The sequence below is a fragment of the Rhineura floridana genome, chromosome 13 (genome assembly GCF_030035675.1).
Source record: "Rhineura floridana isolate rRhiFlo1 chromosome 13, rRhiFlo1.hap2, whole genome shotgun sequence".
NCBI classification, from domain to species: Eukaryota; Metazoa; Chordata; class Lepidosauria; order Squamata; family Rhineuridae; genus Rhineura; species Rhineura floridana.
This window is the reverse complement of record NC_084492.1, coordinates 6,588,424-6,615,200: the sequence shown is the minus strand read 5'-3', so window position 1 is coordinate 6,615,200 and position 26,777 is coordinate 6,588,424. Positions and strand designations below refer to the sequence as shown.

Below are 26,777 nucleotides of genomic sequence, written 5' to 3'. Positions count from 1 at the left end.
TATGATGGTGTTCAGAAGTAGCAAAACCGTTCTGTGATCTGGCACCAAAGTATGAAGCTGAATATTTTGCGAAGCAACCAAGTAAGTTAATGTCAGGGATTGGCCCTTTTGGGGTACAGAGTTGGTGGTACCTGCTAGCTATTAATAGGCAGCACTCCAGAGCTTGGACAAGTAACTTTTTTGAACTACAACTCCCATCAGCCCACTCCAGTGGCCATGCTGGCTGGGGCTGATGGGAGTTGTAGTTCAAAAAGTAACTTTTCCAAGCTCTGCAGCAGTGAGAGAGCTTGCCCTGTGCCTTTTTATAAATGGACACAGTTTGGACAGTGTGATACGAATCTGCCTTTCTTAACCAGGTGCTCTCCTGCTGTCTTGAACTACAGTTCCCATCAGCCTCAGCCAGCACTGTTTGATGGGAGTTGTAGCCCAAACCAACTGGAGGGCACCAGGTTGGGGAAGGCTGAGAAACCAACATCAAGGCCCAGGAGAGGCTCTCCCCCCTCCCCCAGTTCATTTCCTTGCAGCTCCATTAGGGATAGGAAGGGAATTCTGAATGTCAGCCTGTTCTCCTGCTGTGGGGGGTGAGGCACAAAGGGAATTCTCTGGTTGACTCACAGCTCTGGCACTTCCTGCCTTGGAGTGGAGAGGTGGAGAGGAGAGACTCTGTGTGAGCTAGAAGGAGGGTCCCAGTCCTGCGGCAGGCCAGCCGGCGGCCTGCCTCTCTACTATTGCATGCTTCACAATCTGGAGCCGGCTAATAAAAGACAGCACTTGCTGTGGTGCATTTGCTTCACATTCTTTGAATTTAAAGACAATCAGAGGAATCTGCTTTATACCCAGCCAGACCGTTGCCCATTTAGCTCAATATTGTTCACACTGGCTGGCAGTGACTCTGCAGGGTTTTTGACAGGGTCCTCTACCAGTCCTACCTGGAGACACCAAAGATTGGTCCTGGGACCTTCTGCGTACAAAGCAGATGCTCTGCCACAGAGCTCAAGCCCTTCCTCTAAAAATAAAGTGAGATTCTAGTCCTCATGGTTCTGGTTTAAATCAGAACATAGGAAGCTGCCTTACACCAAGTAAGACCCTTCGGTCCATCTAGTTTAGTACTCTCAGTACTCTCAGCAGCTCTTCAGGGTTTCAGGCAGGGGACACTTTAAGCCCTACTTGGACCTGCTGCTGGGGATTAACCCTGGGTCCTTCTGGATGCAAGGCAGATGCTCTGCTGCTGGGCTTCGGCCCTTCCCCAAATGTGCTGGCAACGGAAGGTGGGGCAGAGAGGACAGGGTTGGTGGGATCAACCCCAAACTTGTCAGTTTGGACTTAGCTGGAATCTGCATCAGCCTTTTACTCTGAACTAAGCCTCAGTGCCGTTCATTGAAACTTACTCCCAGGTAAGTGTGTGTGCACTCGCTTGGTGAGTCCAATCAAACTCACTGGGGCTTACCTCCAAGTAATAATAATAATAATAATAATTTTATTTGTGGGTCGCCTATCTATCCGGGTTAACGGACACTCTAGGCGACGTACAACAAGATAAATACAATACACATATTAAAAACAATCATAATCCATCTAAAAGCAACCATCAATTAACACATTAAAACTAATTCACCCTGATCTTATAGGCCTGTCTGAATAGCCAGGTCTTTAAGGCTTGGCGAAAACCTAGCAGGGAAGGGGTAAGTCGCAGATCCAAAGGAAGGGAGTTCCAGAGGGTGGGGGCCACGACCGAGAAGGCCCTCTCTCTGGTCCGCACCAGCCTAGCTGTTTTAACCGGTGGGACCGAGAGAAGGTCTTGTGAGGCTGATCTTGTTTGGCGGCATAATTGGTGATACTGGAGGCGTTCCTTCAGATAACCTGGGCCGAAACCGTATAGGGTTTTAAAGGTCAGCACCAACACCTTGAATTGGGCCCGGTAGATAACTGGTAACCAGTGAAGATCTATTAACACTGGAGTGATATGATCACGTCGACGGCTATGCGTAATCAAATGCGCTGCCGCATTCTGTACCAGCTGTAACTTCCGGACCGTTTTCAAGGGTAACCCCACGTAGAGCGCATTACAGTAATCTAAGCGGGAGGAGACCAGGGCATGTATCACCTGTGGGAGCAGATGAAGAGGAAGGTAGGGTAGACATTCTTGGGATTGCGCTGTAAAGTGACCTCAAGCTGCCTTGTTGCAGGCGTGTCCAACCAAGGGCAGAGTCGCTTCAAAATGCAGCCAGAAAAACCATTCTCGCTGCTTTTAAAGCAGCTAGCGTGGCCATAGTCTCAGCGAAGCTCAGATTTGCTTCTGTGGCACCTGTCTTGTTGTCCAGAATTATCCAGATAATTGGGTTTTTTATATGCTTTTGGATCTTGCATCGTTTCCATTGCCTTTCCTCTGATTCAGAAGGGACAGATGTGTGTGTATTCTGCTCAGTGCAGTGTGCCTGTGTGTTTTCCGAAAGCAGCTTGTCTCTTGCTCAGTGGCTATGGCCCAACACATGTCAATTGTTTCCCAAATGCAGTCTTTTGTAAATAGGCCCACATCTGTTTCTAGCTCCAGGTTTGGTTTGGTTTAAAACCCATTTCCCTATGTATATTCATGTTGTTATTCATTTGTGGCCTGGAAGGATGTCGGGAGGAGGAGAATCATCTTCCATAAAAACTCTCTCTTGGCTGCTCAGAGACCTTCTTCTTACTGGGACATCAGGCAACTTTTGTTTACAGACCGGAAATCATGAGTGTACACAAACAACTGCTTTACTTCCATGTAGTGACCTTTGCTCATTGATAAATTACTTTCCCCTCCCAATTCAAATGGGAAGTTTGCCTAAACTGGACTCGGGGCAATCACTTTGGCTCCCTCACACCCTTTATACTTTTTTGGGTATAAAGAACCTCCTTAGTTTTACTTTGGGAAGAGCAGATGCAAGAGGGCCAAACTGTATGTGACATATATACCTGGGCTGCCCCCGACCCCAGCAGGGCTAGTTAATAGCTTCTGGGGGCGATTTAGATGGGAAAAGAATTAAACTTCCCCTCCAATAGTGCCTCTGCTCCAAACAGATGTGGGGAACTCCCACTATCTGCTCTACCCTCCCTTGCTGGTCACATGACCAGCAGCAGGCCTAGATTTGGACCCTGGTTAGATTAGACTTTTACTTTATATCAGGGGTGAGGACTTTTTGGCCAGTGGCCAGGGATGGACATGGTATGCCAGCTGATCTCAAACCATGGTTTGTCTATATAGGAATATCACTAAGAATAGCCTAAAGTTCTTAACCCATGGTTTGGGATGACATCTCAACTGAGACAAAGGTTTTAAAATGTTAAGGTTTTCTAGTGTTGGAAAATGGAATGTCAGCATTGGGACCGCAGGTATGTATTGAGTTGAATCTGGTTAAAATAACTCATTGTGTGGGGTGCCACTGATGGGTGAGAGCGTCAGAGCCCACTTTCCAATCTGTTTCAGGATAGAGGGAAGTTTAGTATGTCATTCAAAATAGAGCTGCAGAAACTATTTGTTGTGCATAATTGGGCCCGGCCTGCCCCTTATGGGTCTACTAAGCCTGCCATAAAGCCCTTGGGTGATGGCAGGCATGGGCGCACGGTGTGTACACTGACAGGAGAGGTGGTGGGGTGCACGCTGCCTGTGTGGGGGTGGGTGCCTGGGAGCTGTCACTCCACGATCCATGGCAGTGTTGGGTTGCAGGATCCAACGCTGCTGCATATCGTGGAACAGGAGAACCACCTTCCCATCCTAAGGAGGGGCCATTCAGGACCCTCTGGACAGGGTCCAACCTGGCCGCCCTCTGGCGACAGGCCTGCAGGCAAGCAGATGAGTTTTTTGGGTTTTTTTAACTGAGGCTTGGATATTTTTATTTTTTTAAAAAATGTACAGTTAGATGTGATAAAAGTGGATTGTCTGGGTTGTTGGGTCAACCTCCTGTAATATTTCAAAGGGAACATAATTCTTTCTGTTTTTGCATTTAGATGCTTAAGTAGATTTAGAATCCTCTGTTGTTTCATTTTAGGAAGCAACAATAGGGGGACAGTTGGGACACTCCCCATGTGATCTCTTCATTTCCCCCCCGCTTTCTAACCCTCTCGAGAGCACTGCTTGTGTGATGCTGACTGTGAAGTGTGCGGCACTGGAAGCAAAGTTTTATGGCTCCCTTCAGCTTGGGGTGGGGGCAGGTACTACTTCCTGTGGCTGCCGCCCGTCCCTCCCTCCGCACTCTGCTGGCTGGCCTGACTCTTTTTCTGGCTCTCTTGCAGAACGTGTTGGCCAAGGCCCTCTACGACAATGTGGCCGAGTCCCCGGACGAGCTCTCCTTCCGCAAGGGCGACATCATGACGGTGCTGGAGCGCAACACACAAGGCCTGGATGGCTGGTGGCTCTGTTCGCTGCATGGGCGGCAGGGCATCGTCCCCGGCAACCGCCTCAAAATCCTGGTGGGCATGTACGACAAGAAGCAGCTGCCCGGCCCTGTCCAAGGGCAGCCTCACCCCTCACAACAGCCACAGCCTCCACCGCAGCCGGCGGAGCCGACAACCCTGGCTTATCCTCACCAAGGGGGCTACACGCCACTGTCTCCCGCATCTCAGTACACCCCTATGCACCCCTCCTTCCTGCCCCAAGAGGACAATGTCTACCTGGTGCCAGCACCCAGCAAGGCCCAGGCGGCCCTCCACCAGGCCATGATGCCCTCAGGCCAGTTCCAGTCTCCTCCGGGCAAGCAGGCCCCCGTCTACCCGAAACAGAGCCCCTCTCAAGGTCAGGACGTGTACCAGGTTCCAGCTGGATCTGCCAGCCCACCCCAGGACATTTACCAGGTCCCACCCGCTCCCACTGGGCTGGGCCAGGACATCTACCAGGTGCCTCCTTCTCTGGATGGGCGGGGCTGGGAAGCACCGAAGACCCAAGGAAAGGTAAGCCGCTGAACCCTGGACATCTCTTCCTGCAGAGCCACCAGCATGACTCAGGAGGCTGGAGCACCTTCCCTTATGAGGCCTGGTTTAATCAACATTCCCAAACCTGGACCTGATGGGAGTTGCAGTCCAAACGTTTGGAGGGCATCAGGCTTGGACGGAGGGACAGGACGCTGGGGGAGAGAGAGGGTAGCCTGGGAGCGTGGCAGGAGATCATTTACGAGTGTATGCAAATCAGAGCCTCCCGTGGGCGTGTGGCTTTTTTTCTTGCTGTGCTTAAGCGTGGACACCTTTGCGGCGCATTTGACAGGCATACCGGCTAGCAAGTCAAGCAGCAGTTCAGTATTCTGTTGTGCCTCCCCTCAAGCTTCAGGAGAACTGTCTGACTATTTTTAACAGAAATGGTGGATTGTAATGACGTCGCCTGTGAGTTTTGGCAGAGTAGAAAGATGGACGTCAGTTGTTCAGGGCTAGCAGCGTTGAGTCAAATGCTTTTCACAACTAAGATAAAACTGTTTCTTTTGTGCAAGCTCCATTATGACGAATTGTAATGCAGAATCGCCCACGCACATCAGGGGTCGCCAATGCGGTGCCCTCCAGATGTTGCTGGACTTTAACTCCCATCATCCCTGACCATGCTGGTTGCAGGGGCTGGTGGGAACTATAGCCCAACAGCATCTGGAGAGTACATCATTGGCTACCCTGATGTACATGGCACTTGGCAGAGAAACGGAAGCAAAAATGCTCTCTCCCCGCACAGAGCGTGCAGTCAAACAGTTTTGCTTTGTGCAACAGAATATCCTGGCTCAGACAAGGGTCGCTTCGGAACTTCCTGCCCCTTACAATTCAGCTGGCGCCCAACATGTTAAAACTTTAACACCCTCCTGCCCCAAGTTTAAAGTGAGGAACATAAAACTTGAATTGCACCTGTTAATTTCAGACCTCATTCTTGGATTGCTGTCCATGACTAGGGCTGACTTGGGCGGAACTTGATGAGGATTTTTCTTTTCCTGGAGCTGCCTGCTTGTTGGTGGCATGTCGCGCGTTAGCTGTGCCACGGTGGCAAGCAGTCCATCCTCTTGTTGTTTTACAGAGCTCTTGGCTTTTCTGCCGGGATAGACGCAGTTTGTGTTCGCGGACTGTTAGGGTTAGCTTGCCTCCCCGCCCCTTCCAAATGCTCTGTGCTGCTTCCAGGAAGCTCCCTGGAGGTGTGTGCCAAGGCAGTTCTGCCCTTTGCCTCCGTTTGTTCCCTCTGCAGGGGGAGTTAGAAGCAGCATTGCGCCAAGGGTGTTTACCAGCTTGGCTTTGCCAAGGGTAGGGTGTTGCGGCAGGCTGTGGGGAGCGGTTTCCTGTTGCTCTCTAGGAAAGGACACGGCCTCCCTCTGGGTTGGAGACCTTCTGATCCATCTCTGGGGCACCCTTGTCCTGATTCCTGGGCAGGCCAGTTTCTGGATCCTGGTTTGCGGGTGGAAGTGAAGAAACTTCAGAGTGGAGGCATTGCTGAGCATGGCTAATGCTTTTGGTTTCCCGTGGAGCCCTAAATCAAGAAGCCTGGCGTGCGTGGGTGTCCTGCGCTGCCTTTGCAAGGGAAGGGCTGTCGATCAGTGGTAGATCATCTGCTTTGCATGCAGAAGGTCCCTGATTCATTCCCAGCATCTCCTTGTAGGGCTAGGAGAGACCCCTGCCTAAACCCTGGAGAGCTGCTGCCAGTCAGTGTAGGCAGTACTGGGCTAGGTAGAGCAACGGTCTGACTGAGGCTGCTTCCTGTGTTCCCAGGGGGTGTTTGTCTCAGGAGCAGGCAAGGCTCCCAGCTGCCATGTGATTGCCCTAGTTTAAGGCGCCGCCACTGCTGCTGCTTGACCTTGAAGGAGATTTGGGAGGAGGAGAAGGAGCGGCAGAGCAGTAAATGATTCAGAAGACAAGCTGCTGTCGCTTGGCACGCAGCTGAGGCCCTGCCTGCAGGTTCCCATCCCTGCCTCTTTTTTGCTGTTGACCTTGTTGCCTTTTCCTGCTTGTGAGGGCAGTCCAAAGGTCTCTCTCTCTCTGTGGGTGTGGGTGTGGGTGGGTGGGGAGTGGCAGCTGCCGATAACTCTGGGCAAATTGCATTGCCTCCGTGCCAGGGACAGCTGTCCCTCTTTGACTCAACGCAAGTGCCCTCTCTGTGCCGCTCTGCTCACAGGTGCAGCAAAAGATCCCCCTTAACTCAGAAGACTTGGAAGGAGAATGTGGCTGTAGATCCAGCTCTGGTGTTGTGTGTGGCCACAAATGTTGCTGCTGTTGTAAAAAGTGGCGCTTAACAGAGAATATGGAGGAGGTTAGATGTCACTGAACGTTTTGCCGTTGAACCTTTGAAAGAAGGCCCAGTTCTCTCCACTCTGGTGTTTAGTTGGCATCCTCTGCCGACCCTTGATAGGGCTACATAATTGTTTGCAATCTGCCCCCACCCTGGTGCCTGTGTAGATATCTGTCTGCCAAATGAAAACGGCACTTTATGCATTTGACAGTCTGATCTACCCCCAACAACAACAGCAAAGCTTCTGCCATGATGCATTTATTATTTCCTTCTATTTCATGGGTGGGGAACCTTCGCCGCCACCCAGATGTTACTGAGCTACAACTCCCATCAGCCCCAGCAAGCATGGCCAATGGCCAAGGATGATGGGAGTTGAAGTTCAGCAACATCTGGCAGGCCAAAGGTTCCCCACACTGGTTTTATTAGATCCGCCCTTTCTTCCATCATGGAACCACTCAAGACGGCTGATGTGGACTTTAGAGGCTCTTGTGTTCCACCCAGCCACTGACTAGACAGAGACCTGCTTAGCTTTGGCAAAGTGGCGGAATCCTTGCATTGACACCATGGCATGCAACTCATTAGTTTGCCTTCAAGGTGCCACCGAACATTTGGTTTGACTCCAACTCCCATCAGCCCCAGCCAGCATGGCCAATGGTCAGGGATTATGGGAACTGTAGTCCAGCAACATCTGGGGACCCAAAGACTGGGAAAGGCTAGGCTAGATCATAAGTGAAAGTATTCTTATAGATATGAGGTAGGGATGGAACGATCTGTTGATTTCAGTTATCTCGGTTTCTAATTTTTCTAATCTCAAATTTGGTTCTCCACATTTCTGCAGCAGTTTGTGAATTTGTTTTTAAAAAAATCCTAATGAAAATTCTTCAGCATTTTAGTGCAAAGTTCTAAAGGATACAACTGAATACTGCATCCAGTTCTGGTCTCCACACTTCAAGAAGGATGCAGACAAACTGGAACAGGTTCAGAGGAGGGCAACAAGGAGGATCAGGGGACTGGAAACCAAGCCCTATGAGGAGAGACTGAAAGAACTGGGCATGTTTAGCCTGGAGAAGACTGAGGGGAGATATGATAGCACTGTTCAAGTACAAGAAAGGTTGTCACAAAGAGGAGGGCCGGGATCTCTTCTCGATCGTCCCAGAGTGCAGGACACGGAATAATGGGCTCAAGTTGCAGGAAGCCAGATTTCGACTGGACATCAGGAAAAACTTCCTAACTGTTAGAGCCATACGACAATGGAACCAATTACCTAGAAAGGTAGTGGGCTGTCCGACACTGGAGGCATTCAAGAGGCAGCTGGAGAGCCATCTGTCGGGAATGCTTTGATTTGGATTCCTGCATTGAGCAGGGGGTTGGACTTGATGGCCTTATAGGCCCCTTCCAACTCTACTATTCTACTATTCTATGATTCTCCTAATAAATACATTTTTGCATGCAGTTTTGACTAATGTACACATTTTTACAAGCAATTTGTCATAACATAATGCTTTTTGTATGTTATTTTCACCAATATATTCATTTTGTGCTCCCTTACCTCCAAAATAAGCATTTTTGTAAACCTTGTTTGGCTGGTGAAGCATCACAAAATTCAGATAAGTGCAAATTTAGAAGGATGACTGTTCCAGTTTTCATATTGTTTTGGAAAGTGCAAATTTGATAAATTGGGTTTTAAATGGAAGCTGAATCGAATTTCTCGCTCATCCCTAATATGAACTGATCATACCAAGCACACCTCGGGTTGGATGTCTGCCATCTTGAGACTCTCCACTTTCCATTTCTAGACAAGGCAAGTTCCCACACCTTATGGCTATAGCGTTTTAAATACAAGGGCTATGCTTGAGGAAATCTTGGAAGGCCTTCGTGGGCTCTGTTCACATGAAACCTACAAAATGCATATTCCCACCCCTGTGAGCACCTTATTAAGGTGCTAATTAAATGTTGGTTTTGTTTAAGAAAGAAAGACAGCATCCAATCTGTAGAGACTCAAATCTAGAGAATATCTTAGAATACTTTAGATCTGGACTATCTTAACCTTATTGCTTTTGAGAGAATGCAATTTTGTTGTAGAGACAATTGGTGGACAGCAGCTCTTGCCTGGGGTGTCCTGTGGAATTCGGGATTGGGGCAAGTGGGTGAAGTGTGGCATCTGTGCTTTGGCTTACTGGTTTCTCTCGACTGGAGTTGTTGTTTTCTGATGTGTCCATCTGCTCTCTGCTTGTGCCATTTCTGAGGTCCCAGTTCTGGAGGGGTTTTTATCTTGGGGTGGGGCTCCTTAGAGCCCATTGCAGCTGTGATAACAGAAATTCTCTCTGTTCACAAGGTTGACCCAAGGCTGCTCCAAGAGGTACCACCATGCAGTCAAAGAGCCGTGTCCCAGGGTTCCTTGCAGCAGTGCAGAGAGTGCTGGGCTGCACCTTTGATGCCATGCACTGCTTCATATTGCGCTCCCCCCAAAAAACTGTTTTGGCTTCTGCTTGTACAGTCAGGCTAGGCTTGACAGTTGTCTCACCCCCTGTGGATGGGTTAAGCAGCTGGGGACTCTGAGGTCCGGGCAGAGCTGTGGCAGCTGTGCCGGAATCCAGGCCTGGAGGAAGCCAGTTGTTGGAGAACGGAGAAGATCCTCCCAACTCATTACACCAAGCCTGAGACTTCGTAGTTTGTGCCAGTTGCAGGGGTTGATATTTCACACGCCCCTTCTCTCCTGTGCCTGACGTGGGCTTGGAGACCTGGGTGCTGCCATTTCCAGGTAGTCCCCAGGGAAGGTCCTTGGTTGAGTCTCTGATGCTGAGCTCTTCCATGTTTGTGTTATTTGTCTTCTGAATAGGTGCAACATTTTAGAGAAGTTTGTGTGCATTATATATACACACACATCATCCTTCCCCAATCTGATGCCTGCCGGGTGTTTTGGACTTCAGCTCCCATTGGCCTCCAGCAGATGTGGCCAATGGCCAGGAATGAGATGATGGAAGAGTGTTCCTGAGTATATACAAAGTGCATTTCCCCTTCTCACGAGCAACCAGGGCCAGCCCTCCTCCCAAGGAGGTTTCTTCTAGGCAAGCCCAAGAGCCCCAGCATCCCTCCTTTTTAGACATGTAGGAACTGCTTTTTTTTGGGGGGGGGAATAGTATAAGACGGAGGCTGCGCCCCCAAATACCTGTTGTCTCCTCCAAGGGAACAAGTGGGAGCCAACTGTCCTATGGGACAGCTAAAGGCAGGGATTGCTCTCTCGGCTGGCAGTTTAATTTTTCCCATTGGTTTGAGGAAACAGTTCAAGCAGCAGATTTTGGGAAGGCTACAGCTGAGCTTGCCTGCATCCCGGCAGCTGGGCACAGGGTTCAAGAGGGTGAAAGACCAGCCGCTACGAGCATCTGGTGGAAGTGGCCTTTAGCAGGCTTCTGCCGATATGGTGGATAGGCAGACACACATTTCCTATTTTTTTAGGCTGGGCTATTTTTTAGTGATTTTGACAGCTGCTTATCGTACCCCAGGCTGACCAGAAGCAGGATGAATGTTGCTACCTGACTGCGTTTGCTCAGTGGACCTGGTTGTTATTTAGCTAGGAAGAGCTGGCTTTTGCTGAAGACTCATTCCAGCTACCCTTGCAGTGGCGGCACTCATTTTTGTTCTGCTGCACTCTTCAGTGCGTGCAAATGCACTTGGAGAGACTCAGCCCTGAGTAAAGCTAGCCCAGCCTTCAGGCTTTGACGGCTTTCCATGCATGTGCTTTTTCTCGGCATGCTAGCAAGAGCCAGAAAGGTAGCTGCAGCTGGGTCCTCCTCTTCCCCTCCAGAAGTGGCTGCCCATGAGGGAAGGAGCACGCGTTGTGCTTCATCTCCCAGCGCCTCTTTAATCAGATCCAGGAATAGAACATGATGTCATCCCTGCCTCCCCCTCCCCTCTGGAGACGCGGCTCCTGCTGCAAGGTGCCCGGAGGGTCCTTCCGGCTAGCTGTGGGTGGGCAGTGCCCTCTGCTGGAGAAGAGGACTAGCCGCATCCCATGCAACACGTGCAGAATATTTAGGAGCATCTTTCAGGAAAGGAATGTTGCCTAATCAGCAATGTATTCCTAATTCCAGCGGTCAGCGTTTGGAAAGTGGGAGGGGCAAGGATCCTTGGTGGGTGCCAAGGGTGTGCCCGAGGGTGGTGTGGTGCCCATGGGCAACACGTTGGGGACCCAAGGGTGAGCCTCAGGTAAGTGGAGGTCAGACCCACGACTTTCCCGAAAAGGTTCCCACTTGCCCGGTCCAACAAAAAAACTTTGTCTCATCAACACCCTTTTGCTTTCTGTGCAGGTGGTGCTCCCCACACGTGTGGGGCAGGTCTATGTCTACGATTCCCCCAAAGGAGAGCAGGATGAGTATGATTTTCCCCGCCACCTCCAGGAAATCTATGACGTACCCCCAACGCGGGGCCTGCTGGTGAACCAGGGCAGCCAGGAGGTGAGTGCCACCTTGCCCTCTAGCAATGGAGAGTCTGGTTGGCATGGGGGGGGGGGCCACGGGAAGCCTCTGCTTTAGAATGACTAGCCCAAGAGTCACATTTGCCAACTCAGGCCTGGTCAATGAAGTGATATGCTCTTAAGATGCTAGAGTGGATTGTACCACTTTGCAGTGCGGACTGTACCACTTCAGACTACAGGTAGCAGTGGTGGGATGCCATTTTTGAATATATAGGGACTAACAATACTGTATTTTAAATTTAATATTTTAAATTTCTGTAACCCATCCGGGAACTGCCTCCCATCTCATTCAGCCGCACGCGTAATCTAGGCCTGAGCCAGTTGGACGGGCCTGTTTTATTTTATTTTTTTATTTATCAGACTTTTGTAGTTTTACTCTGCCTCTTGGCCCGCATGGGGGCTCACAATCACTCTGTTCAAACCATGAAAACACCCAAAAATTAAAAATGGGGGCAAACAGCAAAATGGTCATTATGGCACAACTGGCTGGTTCAAAAAGTTAGAGAGGCAGTGTGGTGTAATGGTTTAGAGTGTTGGACTATGACCTGGGTGACAAGGGTTTGAATCCCCGCTCAGCCATGAAGCTCACTGGGGTGACCTTCAGCCAGTCACTGCCTCTCAGCCTAGCCTACTTCACAGGGTTGTTGTGAGGATAAAATGGGGAGGCGGAGAACCGTGTGTAGCACCTTGAGCTCCTTGGAGAAAAAGGTGGTATATCAATGTAATAAATAAATAAAAGCGCATCCTGTCAGCCAGTTAGAAATGCCCTTGAAAAAGCCACTTTTTTTTTTTTGGTCTTGGGGCATACACTCTTTACAGTGTAGGTGCCACCACAAATCAAGTCTTGGGTCCCTGACCTCAGTAGCCTTAGAGTGAAAGGTGGGATACAGAACCATTGTCACCAATCTTCTAAGGACATGGGAATGGGCTCCCTATACTAGAGAATGCTAAACAAGCAAGGTAAAATGGCCTTCAAATAGCCAGCCACTCACAATTAACGGGAGACACCATCTGGCAATTATTTGGGAAGGAGGCACTATGCTGAGGGTGCAACTACCAGAAAGGCCCTGTTTCCTGCCGCAGCGTTTCTGGGGTGCCTGAAGCAAGTTTGGGTTGCAGAGCAAACAGTTCAGAGGCTATTGTCTGAGGCAGCCTTTCCCAGCATGGTAGCCTCCTGCCGTTTTGGACTACAACTCCTGACTTTGGCCATACTAATTGGGGCTGATGGGAGCTGTAGTCCAAAACGTTTGGAGGGCACTGTGTTGAGGAAGATGGGTCTGAAGGCATGTTATCCAGCCCCCTTGCTGAAGCTAAGCAGGTCTGGCTCTGGCCGTTGCCTGGGTGTGAGTCCTCCTAGGAACCCCACGTGGACTGAATGTAGTAAATCAGTGGGAATGAGCAGCTGTCCCTCCTCTCTTCCTTTTGCCAGGTTTATGACACCCCCACCATGGCAATAAAGGGCCCTAACAGCAGGGATTTGGCTCATGCCCAGGAGATTTATGATGTGCCCCCCAGTGTGGAGAAAGGCCTGCAGGTGGTGAGTATGGCATGCATGCAGGGCCTCCAAGGCATGGGGGTGGGCAGGGTGGGGGTCTAGCTGTAAACCTCTGCAGTGAGGCTAGTCCAGCAGATGTGCAGGTCAGGAGGGCTGCTCTGGGCCAAAGGCAAAACAGAAGAAAATGGGATCCACATTTAAAAAACCATAAAAAAGAAAAAAAAATCCAACCACCAAGTATGTTAAAAATATATAATCAATTGAACGTGTAACTTAATGAAAACAATTTTATAGCCACAAATGTTTTTTTTAATTGTCTTTATTCAGTTTTTGCAAAAAAGTACCCACAATAAGAATGGTTATAACATAGAAAGAACAAATATAGGCACAAGAAACAAAAAAACCTTAATGCTAGAACAAGCAATCATGAAATCCTTTAAGTTTTTAAAAAAATGCCAAACAAGTTTTTACCAGTTTCACATCTTGAAAACAATGCTTTCTATGCACTCTTGCCCAGTGCGGCAAAGCAACAACGGTATTGCAATTGTTTTGCCATTTAAGGGGCTCTCCTATTCCTATATCAAGGGCAAGATTAACAAACAACCAGAGTCTGCGCATGTCCACAATACAAATGGATGCCATGGGCAGCAAAAAAAGAGGTGCCAGTACTACTAATAGCATATTATGGGACAAATTACTTGACTAGTTTGGAGGCAGGCTGCATGCTGGCTGCTTGTGCAGTAGAAACAAAAAAACTTAGAATAAACCCTGACTTCGAAAGCAAGTTTCTAGCCCTTATGGCTGCAGAGACAAGTGGGAATTGTACACAGGCAGCACTTGGCGTTATCTCAGCAGTGCACTGGGCAAGACTTGGCAGTGGTCACGAAATAGAATGCACACAGTGTTCTCCATGTGGAACACTCGCAGAGCCCAGCACAATCAGACCAAAGGTCCATTAGTCCTGTGTCTTCCTTCTAGCAGTGGCCAAACAGATGCATCCAGGAAGATAGGACCTGGAAGACCAGGTTTCGAATCCCCATTCGGCTATGAAGTTCAGTGGATGTCCTTGGGCCAGTCATAGTCTCTCAGCCTAACCTAACTCATAGGGTTGTTGTGAGGATGAAATGGGGAGGAAGAGAACTATGTACACCACCTTGAGCTCCTTGGAGGAAAAATGAGATATAAATGTAATAAACAAAAAACAAAACAAAAAACCCCTCAATCAGAGCATGAAGGCAGCTGCCCTCCCTCCTTATATCGTCCTAGCATCTCTAATATTTAGACGTATACTGCCATTGAACATGGAGGCTCCATCTAGCCACTGCCTCCTATTAATATGTCTAATCCCCCCCTTTAAAATCATCTGTAAGAATAACATATAAGACTTTTTGCTGGGTTTGCAAAATCAGAACATATGATGCAAAAACAGGCAAATACATGCAGGCATTTTTAATCTGCATGGTATACTGCAGTTTAAGTTTTTTCTGCTCTCTGCACAGACTTTGGTACACCTTGACCACCCAAGCGAGGCGTATTCAGCCCTAAGGCCTCACCATGTTCCTCCTCCCTGCCTGCCATTTAGGACTATTGGTCCATTGACAGCCTTCCTCAATCTGGTGCCCTCCAGTATGGTATATTTTTGGACTACAACTCCCATCAGGCCCCAGCATCATACAGCTGATATTTTGAGTCCAACATATCTAGACCAGGGGTAGGGAACCAGCTCCCATCAGGCACCAGCCAACAAGGCTGATTGTCAGGGATGATGGGAGTTGTAGTCCAACAACAGCTGGTGGCCTGTAGGTGCCCCATCCCTGGTCTAGAGGGCACCGGATTGGGAAAAGCTGATCCATAAGCAGTGGGCTTCTTCAGAAGGTGCCAGTGGTGAGGCTGGCATTTCTGTAGCATATCTGCTTCCACTTTGATGCTGCGTGGCTGGGGAGGGCATGAGTGGGATGCTGCGTTAAGCACCAGCTTCGATCTCTCCCTGCAGGTGTACGACATCCCCCCGTCGGTGAGCAACGACGTCTCAGACGGCCCGACACGGGAGGAGACCTACGACGTGCCCCCTGCCTTCTCCAAGGCCAAACCCTTTGATCCGTCGCGTCATCCGCTCATCCTGGCTCAGCCTCTGGTGCCGGCGGCAGAGCCTTACTTGCCGGAAGACGTCTACGACGTGCCACCGGCAGCCAGCAAAGGTGTGCCCAAGGCTCAGGAGATCTATGTCGTGCCACCCGGCCTGAGAAAGCTTGCAAGCCAGGAGGTGTACGACGTGCCACGAGAGCTGCCTGTCGGCAGCAAAGGCGGGGAAGGCGACTACATCTATGACGTGCTGCCCCAGGTGGACCGGGAAGGCAAGGCAAGCGACGGCAAGCGCCTCTCGGCCTCCAGCACGGGCAGCACCCGCAGCAACCTCTCCAGTTCCTCTCTGGACACGGTGCCCGTCAAGGAGGCCCCAGACAAGGACTTGCACCTCAACCAAGATGTTGCCATGGAGACGCTGGCCCGGCTCCAGAACAACGTCAGCACCGCCGTCTCCTACCTCATGTCGTTCATCAGCGGCAGCTGGCGCAGCCCTGAGCAGATGGAGGCGCAAGCGGGCCACATCCAAGGGGCAGCCGAGAGCATCAAAGGGGCACTCAGGGAACTGCTGGAATTTGCACGCGGCGCCGTGAGCAGTGCTGCCCAGGCCTCAGACCGCTCCCTCTACTCGAAGCTCAGCAAGCAGGTGCAGAAGATGGAGGAGGTGTACCAGGCGCTGCTGCGCCACACCCAGGCCTTGGACAGCTGCGGCTGGGCCCCCAGTGCCCTCGTGCCCAGCAAGCTGGGTGGCCCAGACGACCTCGAGCATTTGGTCATGTACTCGCGGGGGGTGCCCGATGACACCAAACAGTTGGCCTCCTTCCTGCATGGCAATGCCTCCTTGCTCTTCAAACGGACCAAGGCTCCCCCGGCCTCCTTGGGGGACGGCAGCCTCACCCACAGTGCCCCGACTGACAAGGCAAGCAGCATCCAGTCCCGGCCCTTGCCCTCTCCGCCCAAGTTCCTGGCCCAGGACTCGCCAGAAGGGCAGTACGAGAACAGCGAGGGCGGCTGGTTGGAAGACTATGACTACGTCCACCTCCAGGTGAGGTTGGGGGGTGGGGAGGAGGGATTATCGGGGGGCCAGCCAGCCGGCTTCTCTCTCCTCTGTCTCCGTTCCCACTGTGACATCATCCTCAACCTTCAGAGGGATAAACCTGCCAGCCCCCCCCTCATGTCATACCACTGGAAAATCCAGCCAAAATATAATAAACGGCAGCATGTTAGAAATGGCAGTTACATTAAGAAGAGCCTGGGTGGGTAGAATGAGGTCTTCACCTGCTGCTGCAAAGATACTAAACGTTGGCACCAGGCATACTTTATTGGAGAGGGAGTTTCATAATCATGGTGCCACAAGCAAGAAGCCCCCCCCCCCCATCTGCTTGCCACCCACCTCACCTCAGGTTAAATTTTATCGTTAATTTACAAAGCAGCTGAAGTTTCCTGGCCAGTGTTCAAAAACAACAACAAAAACAGTCTGCCCGCAGATTTACCATCCAAGAATTTGGGCCGGCCCTACTATCAGGCAGAGTGAGGTGGCTGCCTTAGGCAGCAGATGTGGAGGAGTGTAGAGTACCACATGACCTGCCCGGCACTTCCCTAAGGTAGCCTGCTTCTCTCAGGGTCAGCAAAGGGTGCCGTCCCATTACAAGGGTGGAAGGTGGTTTTAGCTGTTAGTCTAGTCAGCTTTTGTGTGTGGAATTGCAGGAGGCACCATTTTCTTTTGTGCCTCAGGTTGCAAAATATCTTGGGCTGCCCCTGCTAAATAACCACAATGATTTGTCCCACTTGGGATAAACATATATGTTACAAGGAGCCAGTACATGGCAATGTGGCTTCCAGCTCCCCAAATGACAGTAGTAGCTGTTAATTTGGGGATCCAATCAACATTGGTGCAGACCACGCCAGTCCTTAGCCAGGGCACCGACACTAATCGGGTCCTTTGATCAGGGTTCCAATTTTCCCTGCAGCAACCTAGTGGGTCAGGGAGTAAAGCATAACCAGCGATAACCACCGACTCAAGATTATAACTGAAATGAATCCATCAGTTTATTGGTGCACACAGCTTAAAGGTGTTATGAAGTTTGAAGAACATAAGGCAACTTAAAGCAAGGAGGGTGGGAAATTGGCATGGCATTTGGAAGCATTAACAGTAGCCAGACTTCCAGCCTGACCTCAGAACTCCAATAATGTCCTCTTCCAAGCTTTCTGATTGTAACAGCGCAGCCTTCTGCACTCTCATAAGAACATAAGAACATAAGAAGAGCCTGCTGGATCAGGCCAGTGGCCCATCTAGTCCAGCATCCTGTTCTCACAGTGGCCAACCAGGTGCCTGGGGGAAGCCCGCAAGCAGGACCCGAGTGCAAGAACACTCTCCCCTCCTGAGGCTTCCGGCAACTGGTTTTCAGAAGCATGCTGCCTCTGACTAGGGTGGCAGAGCACAGCCATCATGGCTAGTAGCCATTGATAGCCCTGTCCTCCATGAATTTGTCTAATCTTCTTTTAAAGCCATCCAAGCTGGTGGCCATTACTGCATCTTGTGGGAGCAAAGCTGCACGATGGATCTAGAGCGGTCTGCAAAGTGAGGACTGGAGCTGAGAGGAGGGCAGAGGCTGACAGGATCTCCTGTCAGGGCTGAGAACTGGGCCCGTTTGTATCATGTTCACTCGGAGCCCCCAAAGGTGGCACACAGCCAGGCCCAGTGTGGTCTCCAGGAATGACACCACCTCTGCTGAGTTGATGGGGCCAATTTAGGTGGGGATGGCAATGGCTTTGGCGATGCAGTGGCTGACTCTTAGCTCAGGCCTGTTTAGCTTGTGACTTTCCATGCCAAATGCACCCCACAAGCCATGTATCATGGCCCGCTGGGACTCTGGAAGCCTCCTGTTTTTGCTGTGTGCCTGGGATTGATTAAAAAAGGCAGTGGGGGCGGGGGAAGGTTTGTCAAATATCTGGCATGCCATGAAATACGGCTGGTGGGCTGCATTTGGCTTGGTGAGTGACAAGTTGTGCAAGTCTGTAGTAGCCTGATATCAGGAGATGACAGATGTGGCTCCCAGCGTTTATCACAATGAGCAAGGCACATGCTGGGATATGTAGTCTAGGATCCTGCCCCTTTGACACTGTTTCGTTCTACACAAACTTAATAGGCATAGGCTCTGTAAAATATAATTATGAACCAAGTACAAAATTATGACAAAAACAGCAACATTCAACTAGAAGAATCAAGCTGTATATTATAATTTAAAGCCAGCTAAGCCATAAAACCAGTTAAATCCATTTAGGTTCCCTTAAGACTATTTAGAGAACCAGTGTGGTGCAGTGGTTAGAGTGTTGGACTACGACCTGGGAGACCAGGGTTCGAATCCCCACACAGCCATGAAACTCACTGGGTGACCTTGGGCCAGTCACTGCCTCTCAGCCTTAGAGGAAGGCAATGGTAAACCCCCTCTGAATACCGCTTACCATGAAAACCCTATTCATACGGTCTCCATAAGTCGGGATTGACTTGAAGGCAGTCCATTTCCATTTTCAAGACCATTTAAATAAATAAAATCAACAGGACCACAATGCTTTTTTTAGAAAATACAACCTGAGACCACAGCCTGAAGGCCTGTTAAACAGGGGCCACACTCACTCCAAACCAGGAGAGAGTTGCATATTCATGGGGCCACCGTAGAGAAGGCTCTGTTGCTTGTGCCTGCCAGCCTGAGGGCATCTGAGCAGGGCCTCCAAGGCTGACCTCAGCCACAGGCAGGCTGGTAAAGGTAATAGCCTGGTCCAAACCATTTGCACAATATAGTGGAGCTTTAGGCTGCAATCCAATACACACTTACCTGGGAGTAAGTCCCACTGAACTCATTGGAGCTTACTTCTGAGTAGACGTGTATTGGATTGCAGCCTTAGATGTTGGGGAGGTTTGGGCGTTCCTTCTAAGAGGGGATTTTGAATGTGAAAATGCTTGGGTACCTCGGTCCCCACTAGGGAAACGGTGTCTCAAGTAGGAGCACCTCACTTCCGACTTGAGTGGAAATGTAGATGGATCTGACGTGTGTGCAGCAGAAGCCATAGCACAGTGGCAGAGTGCATGCTTTGTGCGCAGACAGTTTTGGACAGCCTTCCCCAAAATGGTCCCTGCTTTGCATGTAGAAGGTCCTAGGTTTAATCTCAGGCATCTCCCTGTCTGAAACTCTGGAGAGCTACTGTAATTAGTGCCACGTGAGATGGTCCAACGGTCTCACTCAATTTAAGGCCGCTTCCTATCTTCCTAACATTTCCATAAGTGTGTTCTGGGAGGCGGTAATAAGATCTGAATCAGCAGTTCCCTGGTAGTTCCTTATATGTAATCTGAGCAAGGATGAGTATTTCAGCCCAGCCAAGGAGTACCAATCATACCCCCTCTGCAAAACGTTTGCTTGCTTTTGCTGCAACAGACTAACACTGCCACTCCTCTGGAGTTTGCCCCTGAAGGCTGCACCAAGTCAAATCTCTGGTCGTGGCACAGCCTCTGATGAATGGGATGGACCATGGAGTGATGCCAGGAAGGGTGATTGGGACTGTGTAGTCATAAGATGCTGCCCCGTAATCGAGCCAGATCATTGGTCCATCCCGCTCAGCTCTTGAGTGGGGAGATGCTGAGAACTGACCCTACAAAGCAGGCACTCTACCACTGAGCTGTGGCCCTTGCCCAAAGGCGGAAAGCTGAAATCCAAAGCAGCACAGGGAGCTGCTTTCTGCTGCGACAGATCACTGGCTCAATTAGCTCAGTATTAACTACACTGCCCTTTACCGACCTGGTGCCCTCCAGATGTGATGGCTGGGGTTCATGTGAATTGTCGTTCCAAAACATCTAAAAGGAACCAGGTTGGTGAAGGATCCTTTTTGGCGGAGATCCTTTTTAAATGGAAGATGCTGGTGATTGAAGCTGGGGCTTTTTGCATGCCAAGCAGGCCCTCTGCTGCTCTGTGCTGGCCCTTCCCACGGCTCCGTGGACCACAGGTGGAGCTGGGCTCCTTGAGCCGTGGGCTCCTGCTCACCTTTTCATCTTTTTACTAGGGAAAGGAAGAGTTTGAGAAGACCCAGAAGGAACTGCTTGAGAGAGGCAACATCATCCGGCAAGGGAAGGGGCAGCTGGAGCAGCAGCAGGTCAGTCGAGCGGGCGCTCTGGGTCCAGCCCCGCCGCTAAGGCTTATGCCAGTCCTTTGCTCCCGTTCCCCAGGGAGTCTGCACAGCGGAGGCTGGTGGCACCGATGTCAGTGGGGCAGTGAATCTGCTCCGGGTCTTAGTCCAAACTTTCAAGGAGCTGCTTTTGGTACTGCAGTAACATCAGAGCCGCCAGCCTCCTTTGGGTCTACGTGGCCCTATTGTGTCGATTTGCTGAACACAATCGGAAGGAAGGTCTTTTTTTTTAGCACAGAAAAAAAACCTGCTAATGCAATAGCTGCCCTTGAGCAATCTATGCCGTGTTAGAATCGTCTCTTTTCGTATTCTCTAAAGCGGGGGTGGTGGTGGTGGCAGAATTCGTGAGCGTGGCCCTCCAGGCCTCTTTGCCTGGCCCTTGGAACCCACCCCAGGCCACATACCCCTCTCTGTCCTCTATCCAGACAAGCAAGAGGCATGATCCGAGTTCAAGGAGCCAGGCGAAAACACTCAAGGAGAGGGCGTGGCCTGGTGAGAGTTCTGAGGGCCATCCAGAGAGGCTTGGAGGGCCACATTCAGCCTCCGAGGCTGAGGTTCCCCACCTCGCTCTATCCTGAGTGGCAGCGGCCAGAGTTCTTGTGCAAGAATCTTTCCCAGTCCTTGCAGAAGATGCTGGGTATTAAACCTGGGACCTCTCTGCATGCCAATCGGATGCTCTGCCACTGAACTGCGGCCCTTCCTCAGTGAGATGCTTCTGCTGCAGCAGCCTGAAACTATTCCCCTGAGCCAAACTGAAGGCTTCCTTGCAGGGGGCTCAGGCTGCCTGCTCAGGAGTACAGGCCTGCCCCCAAGTAGGTGTCTGCTTGCAAGGGAGCCGGGAACCAGGCACCTGAAGACCTGTTGTTAAAAAGAGAGCTGGGAGGGGAAAAGGGTTTTGTGGTTCTTTCTCTGCCCGCCATGCTCAGGTCAGAGGAGGAGTCTCAGCAGGGAAGGGAATGCGTGTCCTTCACCCCCTCCCATCCAGCAGTAGCTCAAGGTCTCTTGGCGAAGGGGGGGCGCATATCGAGCACCTGCTCCTGTGGGCCGCTTGTGTCTCTTCTCTGTCAGCTGAGCCTTGTGAGGATCCCCCGGATCACTCTGAGGTGCCACCGCATCCTAGTGGCCAACCCCAGGCAGCCCTGAGGGGTGGCAGTTAGCTCTCTCTGTTGCTGAGGTGAGGGAGGGAGATGGGGCTGGGTGTCCGTCACGGCCGAGCCCCCTTCATGGAGCGCCCTGCCCTTTCTGCCCACAGCTGAAGCAGTTTGAGCGTCTGGAGCAGGAAGTCACGCGGCCGATCGACAACGACCTGTCCAGCTGGACGCCGCCACAACACTACACCCACGTGCGGGGGGGTGGCACGGCCCTGTGCCCCTCTGACCGGCAGCTGCTACTCTTCTACCTGGAGCAGTGCGAAGCCAACTTCACCACGCTGACCAATGCTGTGGACGCCTTATTCACGGCTGTGAGCGCCAACCAGCCGCCCAAGATCTTTGTGGCGCACAGCAAGTTTGTCATCCTGAGCGCCCACAAGCTGGTCTTCATCGGGGACACTCTCTCGCGCCAGGCCAAGGCCCAGGACGTGCGCCACAAGGTCACCCACTACAGCAACCTGCTTTGCGACATGCTCAAGGAGATTGTCGCCACCACCAAGGCGGCTGCTCTCCAGTACCCGTCTCCGGCGGCCGCCAAGGACATGGTGGAGCGGGTCCACGAGCTGGCAAACAGCACGCAGCAGTTCCGGATGGTGCTAGGGCAACTCGCGGCCATGTGAAGGGCCCCTCGGCCTTGGATGGGGAAGAGGCCTGTCGAGGAGGCTTCCCCAGGAACGGACGGTAAACACTTCACCAGACTCTCCTGCTGAAGGAACTCTACCGGGGGAGGGCCAGGGGGGTTGGCTGGCTGGCTGCTCCCTCCCCCACCCCCTCTGTAGACACTGACTTTTTTGCCAGCAGGTCCCAGAAGTCCAACGTGGGCCCTGTCCTGCTGGGGCCAACAAGGGAGGATATTTACGGCCCTGATGGCAGCTGGGGAGGGGAACAGAAGGCAAATAATAATTATTTTCCCCCTGTTTGATTCTGAAATGGTGTGGCTAATGAGCACTATTTAAATCAAATAAAGAGACATAGAATCCAAGCAATTAGGGGGCAAGGGAGAAAGACGGGTGTCTGTGGCTTCTTGCGTACGTATCTGTGTGTGCGCGCCTGCTCTCTTTCGTCTGTGGCTCAGTGAGAACATTTGGATGTCTACAAAGGAATATGCCCGGCTGGCTCCGTGGAGATCAAAGGAAGGTGATCAGCTCTACTGGGAGGGGGGGGATGCATCTGATCAGAGTAGTTGGTTAATCTTTAGAGGTAGACATTCAGAACAATATTTTGCATGTCTGTCTGAAAGAGTGCAGATCCATGGCAGGCTTGCCACTCTGGCTGTGTACATCTGTGTGCTGCCTAAAAAGAGGCTTTGGGAGAGTCCTTCCATGGTGTCAGGCCCTTCATCTGCTGATCTTCATTTCTCTGTGCCTTTAGTCGTGCACGAGAATGAACACCTAAAGTGCCTAATATTGTGGGGGGAGGAGTCAGTGAACCTCTGTCAAAGCCTCTCGTTCATATAGGGGCCGGCGCCAAAAAGGCCTGTTGTGTGTTCCAGCCTGGGAGAAAGCAACAGAGGAAAGAGCGGGGCTGGCACCCGGCATGACTGGGCCCTTGGACACCAGCCTGCCCCAGGCCTGTGGTGCCGCAGCCCAACACCCGCCCCATATAGGCAGCACGAGGCTAATAAGCCTATCCGCGCACCCCACCTACCTCTTATGTCATGTGAATGATGTGCACACGCAGTGTGCATGTGTGCCATCAACCAAGATGGCAGCGGGGACATCAGCCCCTTAGGGAAGCCACTGCAACTATCTTGGGTGATGGCAGGCATGTGCACACAGCACACATGGCATTCATACTGATGGGAGAGGTAAGTGGGGCATGCATGTGTGCTTATTGAAGCCTGCGCTATCTGTATTGGGGGGTGCCTGGGTGCTTGCTCTCTGCGATCTGCGGCAGGGTTGAGCTGCAAAACCCGATGCTGCCACGGATCATGGAATGAGAGCGCCACCCTCCCACCCTAAGGAGGTCCCCTTTAGGGACCCCTCTGGGCCGCAGGGGCCCTTGGCCTGGGCCCAACTTGGCTGCCCTCTGGCACCAGCCCTGGAAAGGAGCATAGGAAGGCGTGCGGATGCAGATTTGCAGGGGTGCTTTGAGATCAGGCACTGGCCTGGGGAGCAGCTGTGGGGGGCAGGTTTCCACATGCCCCTTCTTATTTCTCTTATCCCTCCTTGGCAAAGTAAACAGTAGCTGTAATCAAATCCATAGAGGCTGCCCTTTCCTGTGGACATGGAGTCTGGCAAAGAAGAGAGAGGGTGTGTTGAAAGCCCCTTGGACATCTCCTGGAAAGTTTGGACTAAAACCTGGAGCAGATTCCTGGCATGGAGCCATCAGCTGCCGCTGGTTTGAGAGGAACGTGAAGAAGGGACCACCCCAGGAATCTGGCCGGCCTCTGGCACAAGATCAGTTTAAGCTAATGTGCTGGGTTTTTTTATTTTGTTTTTCTGGGTACCAGAGAGGAAAGTGGTATAATCACTTCCAGCCCTACCCTGAGACAAGGGAGGCACCCATTTCAGAGGGCAGGTCTTAGGCGCTGTGAATTCCAGCCGAGTGGGAGACAGATCTGGTCCATCTGGGAAGTTCTACTGCACAAGTCCCATGGAAATGATGGGGAGTTGTGCAAAAGCTTGGGTTAACAAGGTATGTCAACGGCCAACAAAACCTCATCTTAGCAAAAGAGACTAGAAATAATTCTGAGGCAAAAAGGACCAGGAGCTATTTTAAAACATGCTTTTTAAAAAAAATGTAACAGCTATTCAGTTATTAGGAACAAACCAAATTAGGAAGGGAGACTTTTATAGGGTCTTGAAACTTTAAAATGGGGATTGGAAATCCAACCATGTCACTTCTGGCCACGGTCTAAAAAACTGCACAGCATGATCTTATGTGCTTAAGGAAATCATGAAGAGCAGCATCTCCCCATTCAGTGCCCAAGGGGACTTTCAAAAGCACATTGTAATACTGCATAGATCAGCCTTTGCCAACCTGGTGTCCTCCAGATGTTTTGGATACAATTCCTTCCACCAGTCCCAGCCAACAAAGCCATGCCAGCTGGGGCTGATGAGGGTTCCAGTCCAAAACATCTGGAGGGCACCAGGTTGGCAAAGAAGAAAACTAAAATAATGGGCTACCCCTGTGTGTGAGACCTGAGACTGTCCCCAGAAGTCAGGGCGTTTTTGGGTGGAGGGCGGGCAACTTAAGGGAAGAGCCAGAGCTTCATGGGGGGCTTTGCAGGCAGAAGATTCCATTCCCAGTATCTCCAAGTAGGACGATGAGTCTTAACCCCTGGAGAGCTGCTGCAGGTCATAAGAAGAACCTGCTGGATGAGGCCAATGTCCCATCTAGTCCAACATCCTCTTCTCGCAATGGCCAACCACAGGTCAGTTTGGAGACAGCTGAGCCAGATGGACCTATGGCCTGATTCTGTATAAGGCAGCTTCCTATATTCCAAATTGCCCTGGCCTCGCCAATGGAGAGGCTGCAAAACATAGGCAAATGCCTGTTTTTCAGTGGTTAGCATGATCAGATCTTTCCTCCAAGGGACTGTTCTCCAGCTTTGGGTCCCCACATGTTCTCTGACTACCACTCCCATCAACCCCAGCCAGCTTAGCCACTGGTCAAGGGATGAGGGGCGTTGTGGTCCAACATCATCTTGGGACACAAGGGTGAAGAACTGTGCTCTGAGGCAGTAACTCTGGTTCATTGCTGCGAGACCCGGAGTACCTTCAGTGCTTTGAATTTGCCCCATGTGGCATTTGCCTTCCGTGCGGGGCTCTGCTCTTTAATATCCTGTTTTGACCTGCAAGTTTCATCAACATGCAGCTCCTACACTCCACTCTCACTCCTTTTTTATATTCACACACACAGACACACACACAGACAGTGTGCATGTACGGTGATGGGGCAATTGCCAGGGTCAACAGGAGCCAGGAATCCCTACTGACTCAGATCAAGTTCCTAACAGGCAGCAAGTCTAACTCCTCCTCTTCCTCCCCCCTTCCAGAATCCCAGTAACTTGGGTGGCTCTGAGTGGCAACCCCCCTAAACATCTGGAACACGTACCAAACTCCCCTCTGGGGTGACAATCTCCTTTTGCCATAAATGAATGAGTTAAACCTGCCCTAGAAAGACAAGTTTTAGAGAGAGAGTGTGTGTGTGCGTGTATCACCAACCAAACTCCCACAGTCCATTCTCATCTTAGCAAGAAAAGTCGGACATGGCTCCCCTGTCTGCCTTTGCTAGGAGGAGTCAAGTGGCTAGTGCAATCAAATGCATGTTTACGCAGACGTAAGCCCCACTGCGTTCACTTACTCTCACAGGATTGCAGCCTGAGGGGTTCTTCTACAGTCCCTGGCATCAATTGGTGAGGGCTGCAGCTCAGTGGTAGAGTTCAATCCCAGGCATCTCTGGGTAGCCCTATGAGAGACCCGTCTGAAACCCTTGAGAGCTACTGCCAGTCAGTGTAGACAATACTGAGCTAGATGGACCAAGAGTCTGCCAGTAAAAAGCAAGCTTCCTACATGCCTATGATTCTGAGTGGCTTGGATCATGCTTGGGGGTTTTTTAGTTGGTCAGCAGCTATCTCGGCCTGCAAATTCAATCGCTGTGTAAGCACGATTTTTCCAGCTTGCAGTCTAATTCAGGAACCTCACTGGAAGTAAGCACATTGACCATTGTGTGAAAAACCACTGCACTGACGTCTGACCACAAGACAGGAACTTTTCCCACTGAACGCCCTGAAAGCCACCAAATTTCATGAGCGATCACACGGCTGGCCATTCAGCCTCGCTGTGGGACACGTACAAATACAGTACCTGAGGTGTGGTTTTGGAACTAGGATTGTAGCTCAGTGGTAGAACGCCTGTTTGCATGCAGAAGGCCCCAAGTTCAATCTGCAGGAGTAGTAAAGATCCCTGCCTGCAACGCTGAAGGGCTGCTGATTCGTTATGAGGGCAGCTGTTCAGTGGTCCTGAATAGGCTTGAGAGAGTGGTAGGACACTTGGCTGCATTGGACGGGCCTGTTCTGTGGGACTTTAAGCCAGCTGAGACCCCTGCCTGAAATCCTGGTGAGCCGCTGCCAGTCAGTGTAGAGGCAGCGTTGAGCCAAACGGACCAATGGTCTGACTCGATATAAGGCAGCTGCCTGTGCTCCTAAATGGGGTCACACGCATGGCCTCATGTAGCCTT

General features: G+C 51.1%; 1 protein-coding gene across 3 annotated transcripts in view; it reads left to right on the top strand.

Moving 5' to 3' along the window:
• BCAR1 (BCAR1 scaffold protein, Cas family member) overlaps positions 1–22,612 on the top strand; it is a 55,461-nt gene extending 32,849 nt beyond the window's left edge. For 2 of the 3 annotated variants that reach the window (XM_061593827.1, XM_061593828.1), the window contains exons 2-7: positions 4,267–4,920; positions 11,521–11,667; positions 13,117–13,224; positions 15,176–16,309; positions 20,320–20,409; positions 21,695–22,612. In XM_061593827.1, the coding sequence (XP_061449811.1) occupies positions 4,267–4,920; positions 11,521–11,667; positions 13,117–13,224; positions 15,176–16,309; positions 20,320–20,409; positions 21,695–22,213 (2,652 nt within the window). In that variant the 3' untranslated portion in view covers positions 22,214–22,612. Of the gene's footprint in view, positions 1–4,266; positions 4,921–11,201; positions 11,420–11,520; positions 11,668–13,116; positions 13,225–15,175; positions 16,310–20,319; positions 20,410–21,694 lie in introns of those variants that run through there. The other variant, XM_061593829.1, reaches the window with a different exon arrangement.
• The last annotated feature ends 4,165 nt before the right edge of the window (positions 22,613–26,777 follow it).